Consider the following 10979-nt stretch of genomic DNA (forward strand, 5'->3'; position numbering starts at 1 on the left):
ATTAACACTATCTATCAAAGTCGGCATGAGCATGCATAACAGAGGACTTGTAGTTGCCGTTCATGATTGTGCCATCACTCAGAACTCAATGGCCCGGATTTACGAAGGTGGTACAAATTAAACCATGGTTAATAACCATGGACAAAAACCATGGAGCGCCAAGTGTCGCATGGAATATTTCGTTACGAAATCAGTAATTTCGTCGATGAAATGATTATTTGTAACGAAATGACAACATTTTGTAACTAATGAACATTTCGTCCACGAAATGATAATCTCGTAACGAAACTGTCATTTTTGTCGACAAAATGACCAATTTCGTAACGAAATATTCCATGCGACACTTGGCACTCCATGGTTTTTGTCCATGGTTTAAACCATGGTTTCATTTGTACCGCCTTCTTGAATTCGGGCCAGAGAGCGTGTAGAGGATGCAAGCACGGAAATATACGCCACAATACTCCATATTTCGGACTTAAATCAATCTCTTATCACATTATCACATTTCATGTACAATGCACCACAAAGATACATTTTGTGTGTCCTCTCCCCCACCACCCACCGCTTTCCCCGTTACATACTCAACATAATCATTGGGGAAAATGTTTAACAAAATTAATATGCTACTTATTATCCGTTATATCTATACATCAATATCAATATCCATTTGTCTCGCTCTCCCTCTCTCTCCCTTTCCCTTCTCCCCCCCCCCCTTCCCTCTCCATCTCCCCCCCCCCTCTCTCTCTCTCTACATTATGCGAGGAGAGGGAATAGCTTGAGAATCTACAAATGTAAGATAACGAAAAATGGGGTGATAAATCGCGTTCTAAATCTGTGTAAGTGTACGTCTCCCAACTTGGTGCTATTTATGTGATTGTTAAATGTACACAACTGGCACTTAAACGTGTCCGTATGTTTTAGAACAATTCGGTAGCCAAGGTAAACGGACGGGATGTCCTATCTTATGCCTCTTATTATTCTGCCAATAAATCCTCCTCGTACCGATAAGAGGGGAAGGCTATGCACTGAGATCCCCAATTTAAGAGCTCGGATCGGCGGGAGAATGATTGAGTTAAACTCCATTTTTATCTCTTCTGATTGGAAACGTTTGTTTTGTAAGCATCGTAAAGACGTTTATCTCGGTTTATTAAGTGTCTCAGATTTCTTTTGAAATCGTTTCGCACTTACGTTCATACGTGTATATAGCCCCTTGCTGCAATAGGATCTACATAGCTAAGGGTGTTGGGAAAGACAACCACGTAATTTACACACATTGAGGCTCTCACAAAGACTCAGCAATAAATCAACTCCCTTCATGAATCCACGACTGTCTACAGCTTGCTCTATTCTTGCACGGATAAAGAGTTGAAACAGGTTAGCTGAGTTTGTCATACGTCTCTAGATAAATTTTGCACTTTTCTTACCATATGAATATGAATATTATAATACTAAATGAATATCAATATCTTAATTATCTGGTATATTCTGTCAATATAGGAGGGAAGAGTAAGGAGATGGCGACGAAAACAGATCTCACATCTTTTCGTTTCTATTCCACCTACACACACCATCCAAACCCTTCCCCCACCTTTCTTTATATTTTCTTTGTTTTTTTGCTTGTTTGTTTGATTGCTGGTAATAATAAAATACAAAGATACCATGCAACCGACAAGGTGTCAGTGGCACTTGAAATGTCAGCAGACATCCTTATATATAAAACATACATTGATTATCAGTGATCGAACAACTCCCAGCCATACTCGACTTTGCCTGGCCCTGAAATTGGCAGCATTACACGACCTCGGTCCTCAACATAATATTCGAGCACCCCACCCTCCCTTATGTACTTCCCCCACTACATAGTTATCCCCTCCTTCACCAGTTGATATACTTTATTCACCAGTCGATATCTTCACCAGTTAGAATATCGTCACTGAGACAGCTAACGCCGCTTTGAGCCTGCGCGTTTCATCAGTTTCGTTACAGTTACAGCGTGGCGACCCGGCAAGAGAAACGACGTTGCAGTCACAGGACTACACAGTAACATCAAATCGAAGGTGAGGCATGGAATTAGTTATCTTTGTCAAGTTATTTTCTTCGATTTCATTACAGTTGTCCATCCAATATCACTAATTGCGTTTTCCAACCAGATTAGACCTATTTTCTCGGATGGTTAGCAGAAAACGCTGGTGAAATTGCAAGCGCTTTCTAGCAAACCTCAGCCATGCGAAGCTTGAATGCCGCTCGCATTATTTTACTTTGAGCTCCAGCGGGAAATCATAAGGTAGGTGAAAATTAGAATTATCTACACTGATTTTAAAACACCTTCCTTTTAAAGTTTTTGTTTTTAGAGTTGTAGTTACCCTCCATTTAAAACAAAAAAGAAAATTTTAGTTACGCGTGATTTTTCAAGTGATTTACTATCTGCGACATAAACGGATCATGTTTCTGTGTAAGTCCATAGGTCTGCACATTAGTCTCCACTACTAAGAGTAGCCTACCAACTTTGCATCTAAACAAACTGACACGTACAGCGTCAGAGGGAAAAGCAGACCAAACACACAGAGAGATTATAGATTGAAACTTCATATTTTTCTATATATTTCAGTGTCTGCACGTCAGTGCGCTTGTATTTCAGATACGATATCATGAACCCCTCGATTACGGGAACCTGATGTACCCTGATTTTCCCTTGAGGGAATCATTTATCTAGGAGCGAACGGTTTACTACAGAAATAACAACAACAAAAAAAGAAAAATCCAGAGTATCAGATAGGAGTATAGCTAGTAAATGCAGAACGTTCATTTTGTTTTAAGATCATGTGAAAACCGGTTTTCAAGGATACCAACCAGATTGCGTCCTTGTAGCATGCATAAATGTTCATAAAATGATACACTTATAAGAAAGCATTCGAATTAAGTAAAAGATTAGTGGATATTGGATATCAATATCTGAATAATCAGCATCATTAAAAAAAATATGACAGGATAGATACATGGTGTGACATCCTTCATGAAAAGACAAGCAGAACAGTCATTCTTTTTTAAGATCACGTAAAAAACCAGTATTCAAGGATAACCAGCTGGAATCCTTGCAGCCTAAAAAAAAGAAAAAAAATATATATGAGCCAGAATTGTAATGTTGTAGTGAATTAGCAGGAGTACTCGCTGCCAATTTCTGAATTATCAAAATCCTTAAAAAAGAAAGAAAGAAAAAGTATACATTCTGTGACATCTTCCTTATAATGACAAAAGCCTTTTGCGCGTAAGGAGGAAAAGGGTTTTTGGTTTTCCAGTGGGTCAGAAGATCCTTATTCTTTGCGCTTGTGCTTTGGTTTGCAGACTATTTTGCTGAATCAGATGACTTCTGGCGTAGGTCCCACGGATATCCATATTCAAAGTTTGGAAACATTGCATTAAAATTAAACTGTGTTTTGTTGTTTGCCTTTTTGTTCTGTCCGTTGTTGGCTGACTCGTGTTATATTTGGATATGAATTTAGGTATGGACTGCCTTTTTGTGACAGTGCGTATCACTTCTTCTCTTTTTAACAGAGAAAATAGCTCAAAACCCATGACTTCCTACAAATGCTGCTACAATATGATTAATATCATCCACCTCTCGATTACGGGAAACCGATGTACATGCATCTACCTTGAGGAAATCTGTTGTCTACAAGCCAACGCGTCACATAAGAAAAAAGAAATAAAAGAAAAAAAAAAAAAAAAAATCGCAATCTCTGTGACGTATAAAGTTGTAGACCTCCTGGCTATGTGTGTAGTACTGTAAAACATAGAATTGATCACATGCATTTTAATTTTGCAAACGTAGCAAGAGCCAAGATTTGCAAAATTAAAATGCATGTTAGGAGCACTATTGTGTTTATTTCTGGTCTCAGGCATTATGGACATCATAATTTTCCACACTGATCCAATGCAAAATCTTGCAGAGACTACATGACATACTTGAAATCAGTTTTTTTTTTGTTGTTGAATAGATTTGTTGTGATATCACAGTGGCAACAATTACAACATGAGCTCTTCTACTGGACGTTATCATGTTTCGCATTGTATACTTCTCTACAGTGATGCCTACAATATGTACTTTTGTAATTTGGCTTCTCACTACTATTTGACAGAAAACTTACAGAAGTGATTTCCAGGTATGTTAACCTCCAAGGACTCATTAGGCCATATCATGTACGCATAAACACACAAATGAATGAACTCTTTTATCATATCTCATAGCTCAAATCTTTTAAAGATGGGTTTCAAGTTAAAGCCTCAATCCTGATAAGAACATCTTCAGTGGGCTTTCCAAGTGATGTTGGACATGAAATACATTCTTTGGCAAAGCAAATCAAAGGATTGGTAAAGTTATGGATGAGATTGAGGATTCAGAGTCAAACTCTCTGTGAGATAATTGAGACCACTTTTGAATTTATATTACAGAGCATACAAGTCAAAGAGAAATCTCAAAGTCCATTGATGAAAATCGCTTCTAAAATGGCCGAGATATCCAAAAAGTGTTAAAACAAAGCGTCCTAACAAAAAGGTGGATCTCACCTTTTGTTATGACCTCTTCATTTTTGGATATCTCAGCCACTTCAAAACCAATTTTCATCAAATAAACTTTGAATTTTTCTTGAAACTGTATACTCTTTCATATTTCATAAGAGGTTTCTAATTATCACACACACACACACACAAACACACACACACACACACATACAGAGTTGAGAAACTGAAAGCCCATCTCAACCAAGATGATACCATCCCTTTAAATCTATAAAATCATCAGAATAGAAGAGAACACACACCTCCTCTCCAACAACAACTTCTCTTCCATCATCTGTCCTTGTCCAGACCATTCCCGAGTTGTCATCAACAGACTGTGGCTTGGTGGCATCATTAAATGAGTGAATCTGCATGTGCATGGGACAAACAAGTCTAATCTTTCCACGTCGAATCCACATTTCCCTGAAAAGTATTGTTCAGCTTCACATTTCCACATATTTTTGTTAATGTCATATACAGTACGTGGATGTCTACTCACAAAGCTTACTGGGTCAGAAGTACTGAAGAGAATTCAGGTCACTCTTGTCCTCATTTTCCTAATATTTCAATATCTTTATTTCTTTCGACGTGACACTTAAACTCAGTTTCTCCTACTTTCAAGTAAATTTGGATCTGAAAATCTTGGTACTTCCAAGAAATATCAACATTCAAGTGACAAATGCAAGTATAGAGCACAAAGGACACTCAAAATACACATCTTTCTAGTACCTGTAATCATTAAGAACAGTATACTCCTGGTTCATTTATTTCTTGTTCAATGGCTACAGGCCCTTTGTGTCACATTTAAAAATCACATTCTCATGCAGCTCTTCACACACATTGTATCTTAATAGTAATAACAACTGCACTGAGAGACAAAGTGATTTTATTTCACCTAGCAATCTATGCATCAAAACACAGCAGATGTCATCTCATCTTGAAATGAATTGCAGTGTATGTTCAAGCTAAACACTTGTTGAAAATTAGTGGAACTTTTGCTCCACAATGTCTCAAGAATTTGTTCTTATAATCTATGTACATATATATATATATATGTCTATAATTTACATATTAAGTTAATCCATCAAAATAAATGGATTAGCATTGCACTATACTTCTTCTATATTTCCTGAACATGGACATTAAAGCTGACATTGTCAATTACAAGAAGTCAGTGTTGTATTAGCATATTGCTACTTTAAATGCACAATGAGATTTTCTATGAGTCTTTCATGTCATAGCAGAGTTTTTGAAAGCCACAGACTATTGCAGTCCTTTTGCAGAGGCAAATTGTTCAGTCAGTTCCTTGTATTTTGTACTTGTCCATTCATTTGTGGGTGATGTAATGCTGAAGTACGGCTTACTTCCGATGTATGTATGCTCTCTCTCCGGTGACCTTGAGATGTCTTTCGTGACCAGATTGCCTGCTCTACCATTTTGAGGGCCTGATCCCTCTGACTGGAACTGTTTGGATGCTACATACAATTTAACCAAAACACACATAAAAACATAATGACAATGTTTGAGTAACACTTCCAGCTTTTTAAATTTAATAATTACTTGTTTTGTGCATCTACACAGTTCTAATAGTCACCAATAGAATATCACGAGATGGGATCATAGGTTGATATTGTAATACGTTTGTACCTGTTGTACCTTCAAACTTTACATTGATTACAACTTAGAGCTCTGTGATTTAGACTTAATTTCTTCCAGGTAAAAGTATCTTAAAGATGGTGATGTAATTAGTAAGTACACGACGCATATGTTTTTGTTTTCTTTTCTTTTTTCTTTTCACCATCCACAGCATTAAACTCACTGATAGTCCATCTCTGCAGAGGAGTTCGTCCTCCTGCTTCTTCTGTCCTGCCTTGCGGTGGCGTCTGGCAATAACATGGGGCACTGCTACAGGATAAGGGTCAGATGCTCGCCCGATGCGCAGCCAGTACGATCCCGGATGGATCACAATGATGGAATCTTGATTCATTGGCTGCGTGAAAAATTTTAAAGTTTGGGGAGAAAAAGATATATCAATTCAAAAAGTGTCAACTCTGCTACGTGTCAGATAGACTTTACAATTTTTTCTGTACAATACACACACAAAAATATGAATCAACCTTCAATCAATTTTCATCAAATAAACATTGAATCCTTCTTAAAATTACATGCTCTTTCTTATTTTATAAGAGGTTTCTCATTATCTCACTTAGGAATGTTAGAAACCTGAATCCCCACCTCAACCAGTACTGTACAGTCCCTTTAATGTTACTTTGGTTTTTATTTAGTGCAGGTACACATACCCTAATTGTATCATAGCAATTTGTATGCGAGTATATTAATATGATGAGTACATACTGGAAATATAGCATCCATTATGTTGAGACTGAGCCAAGTGGGCTTGCTGTTTTGCGATCAAGCCAGTGAATTTTCTGTTTTGTGAGATCAGTCAGAGACTGCCTACTGTTGTCTTGTCTCAAATCTGAAACATTATGATCAGACGAAGCAAGCTGGGTTAAGAGAGTGAACTTAAAAGTGAAGACTTGAATTGAATTTAGTGTATCATAAGTATTAAGGTACCATTAGTGCCAATAGTGGCAATAAAGGTTTTTGAACATATCATTTTATGCCACATTCAAGATATCAACTGATATTATGTAGTACTGTATCAGTATTTCCTGACAAACATTACATGGAGAATGCAATTTTTGAATAACTAGCTTTCTATGTCCCAAATGAGAGAATATGAATTTGTATCCTTTGAATTACAGTATCCTTTGAATTACAGTATCCCGTAATCAGGGGAAAGTGTTGCAGTATAGCAGTACATGATTTGATTTGTCTAGCTACTTATCACTGGATCTTAGGCCTGCCCAGAAATCCAGTTCTTCCACGAGACTGACGTCTTACAGTGGCTGTATAGGAGGAGATTCCATGAAGCCAGACAGAGTTTCCTTGGAAAATCCCTGACGACAAGATACAGACCGATCTGTTGCTTTGGTCAAGGTCTAATCAGAACTAGATATAGTACGTAGTAGTACCGGAGGGCAGTACTAACGCTACCACAGTATAACTGTGTACAAGGAGTGCCCCGGGGTTAGATTTTGCCGAGTAGGACCCAACTGACTGGGGTGTTTCTTCATTTAAAATAACTTTCAATTTTTAGCACTGCAGTACTAATAAATTGTAACATTAATTAGTTGCTTTTGTATACAGATGACATTTGTAATCTAGTAGGCCTATAGCATAAACAAATTCAAAGTTAGGCCTAAATATTTAAATGCAACTGAACATAAAATAAATAGCAGTGGTTGTTAAAGAACTTCCAATCACTGTGCATTTTGATATCACTTTATTGTTATTTTATAATAAAGACTCCGTCAGTGGCGTCACTTTTCGTGACAGAGATGACGGGTCCAACAATTAATTCTAAAGAGGGACACCGCGCTAGGGTACTTTCGCACCTGTTTGTCAAATACTTGCATCTGAGTGAGATTCAAGTCCAGCAGAAATGGAATTTCACCATTTTGTCACTTATCTACTCGTTATAATCTCGATCGCAGCTACTCGCTCGGCGCTAACTGCGTTGCACAGCTGTAGCAAGTAGGAGCAGACAGTTCTTCTATGGTGTCCTTAAAAAGAAAATACTTTTTCCACCTTTCTCTTGGCTTCTACCGAGTCGCGGTATAGCGATTTTAGGATTGGGGTTGGTCATACAGTGTATTTTGTGTGTGTTTGTGTGTGTGTTTTGTTTTATATACAAAATTCTTGATTTACATTAGTTTACCGTGATGTTGAATCAAGGTAAATCAAGATTTGTGTATTTGATATTGACAATGTAGAATATGTTGCTATAATTAAAAATTTGTGTTATTTTGCAATGAAATAATTTATTTGTCTCTATGAAGAAGAAAGAAAAATAAAAGATTGACAAAGACAAAAAAGTGTGTGTGTGTATGTTAATTGGCGTGAATGAAAGAAGATTGTGCAAATGTGGTGATAAGACAAGGGTGAAAAATATAAGGGAAAGGCTAGGAAAAGGGGGAAAGGAAAGGAAAAGGGGGAAAGGAAATACTCAAAGGTACACTGTATCAAAAAGTCAAACCCACAAAAAATGAAACAAAAGGTTTACAAAATAGAGCGTTCACTAAAAGATAATGGAAGGAAAGAAAGAAGAGAAACTTGCATCATAAAGGAAAGCAAGGGAGAGATGGATAAGTTTGAAAAGAAAGGAGGAAAGCAATTACTATAAAGAATTACAAATTGAGAACAAAAAAGATGAATCAAACCTGGATGAAAGCAAAGATGAATGTGAAGGCAAGAAAGAATTAAATACAGATTGAATGGGAAATAAATGGGAAAAAAATCATTAGAATGACATGTAAGAAAAAGATATTGGAGAGGATACAAAAGACCCTTGTAATTGGAGGGAAAAACAACCCATGAAGGAAACAACAAATAGGCAGAAAGTAGATCTACACAGTCAAAAAGGAACTCCTTTGAGAAAGAAAGAAGCCTAGGAAAATCACAAAGAAATGATTGCTAGGAAGGAAGGGTATAGATTCTACCTGAAAATAAAAGAAGAAAAGAAAGAAAAGAAAGAGAAAGATATAAGTGGCAGCCAGCATACACTCGCTCACACGCTCAACCGCTGCCATGAAGCTACAACCGCTAACGGAAGACTTGGACACAACCGCTAACGGAAAACTTGGCCGAGGACAAGGAAAAAACAATTTTTAGCTTTTCAACGACACCATAGAAAAAGCCGCTGACTACCTGTATCGCTACATTCAGACCAATTCGTAACTGTGCTTGCTCTCAGAGCAGCAATTCCAGTGATAGCGATCAAGATTTTCCAACGATTTTCCGACACTTGTAAACGCTAAAAGTGTAAAAATTTCACTTATATTCGACTTTGGAGACTCAGATGGAAGTATTTTTGGTAACTAAATAACCAGGGTGAGTTTGCGCTTGTTTGGAGGTCGTTTGACAAAGAGGTGCGAAAGTACACTAGCGCCGAGGGGACACAGAAAAAAAAACACCTAACATTAGCGAAGAATGACCCAGATACGGCCTACAGGCTACACATGTCTGCCCTATCTAACGTTAGTCTGGTTAGAGACATCTGATTAATTAGGTCTGTCCATGGCATTATATAGGAGTCTTTTATCGGCTCTCCTCCTCTGTAAAGGAGGGGATTCCGTGAAGCCAGACCGTAGACGGTAGACGCAGTCTCCGCGGAACATACCCGCGACGACCCGATACACTCCGATCTTTCAGTCAATGCTAGCTATCATTATACCAAGGAGGTATCCATACCTCCTTGGCTCTTCACAGCAAAGTCGCTGTGCTTTGGCTTTGCACAGCGTCTGCTTGCCCATGCCTTCCTCGCTTGGGGACCGTGTGGTCGCCCGGAACAGCTGCGACAGCCTGCTCTGCACGCTATATAATGCTTTCCAACACAGCCGCGGTCGTGTTGAGAAAGCATAAAGCATAAAAGAAGCACGTCCGTGAAAGATATCTGACAGCAACATAAAATGCATCGATGGTACATTCATACTACTAAATACAATAGAGTAATCGAAACTGTCAAGAAGCTCACCTCTACCATATTTTCTACGATGAAAGGATTAAAGTTGACAAAAGTAAAACAGTGTGGTCTTCCTCCGTTTATCCTACGCGGGCGGGCGCGGGTGGGCACGCATGCGCTACGCATGCAAAACAACCCATGTATGTGTACGCCGCTGGTGTTGCGCCTCGTTTGTTGTTGTTTTTTTCTTAATGTTATATTCGCGATACTGTAGTTTTCTTTCAAGTCCACGTAGCGTAGCGGCGGAAACATAGTACAATAGTAACCCACCTCCCTGGTTGTAAGTACTGTATAGACCATCGTAGACCAACCACTGGTCAGGTATAGACATTGTTTGGCTCATCAGCAACCCCAGTAGCAGTGCAATTGCAATACGGAAACATTTAAAGAAGCTTATTATATTAATACATCATTTTGATTTCATTCCAAAGGCTGATGAAAGCTTGGTCCTGATCCTGTAGGCCTAAAGGCCTCACGCTCCTTTTCCGGGCTCCCATATAAACCTGTGTTAAATGCAGCATATTCCATGAATCATAAAAAATCAATCGAATCATAGAATTTTTTAAAATTAAAGTAGACGAAGGGAAATTTTCTCTGCTTTCAAGCAAACAACATATTTTGGGATGTTGTCCAGCTCTAAAAAAAGTTAAGAGCCTCCATATGAGACTAGTCATCCAGTCACTCTCAAAAATGATAAAAATAGCAAATTACCTCATACATCAATAAAAAATCATTAAAAATACAAAAACCCTGATTCATTCAACTTCTTCATAACCTGCAGAAGCTCCTGTCCTCAAGCAATGTCAAACACTACCAAAAGTGGCAATTTTCCACTTGA

General features: G+C 38.0%; 1 protein-coding gene across 1 annotated transcript; it reads right to left on the minus strand.

Annotated features, from left to right (window-relative positions):
- Positions 1-4817: 4817 nt before the first annotated feature.
- On the minus strand, positions 4818-10221 carry LOC139712884 (actin-related protein 8-like; the record flags this gene model as incomplete). The annotated part of the gene is made up of 4 exons (XM_071624663.1): positions 10154-10221; positions 6374-6544; positions 5919-6029; positions 4818-4922 (listed from the first exon to the last, which is right to left on the minus strand). Coding segments are annotated over exons 1-4 (396 nt in total), but the record flags the coding sequence as incomplete, so codon positions are not given.
- Positions 10222-10979: the final 758 nt, after the last annotated feature.

The sequence above is a fragment of the Diadema antillarum genome, unplaced genomic scaffold (genome assembly GCF_040938485.1).
Source record: "Diadema antillarum isolate AM-2024a unplaced genomic scaffold, OU_Dant_1.0 seq00001871_RagTag, whole genome shotgun sequence".
NCBI classification, from domain to species: domain Eukaryota; kingdom Metazoa; phylum Echinodermata; class Echinoidea; order Diadematoida; family Diadematidae; genus Diadema; species Diadema antillarum.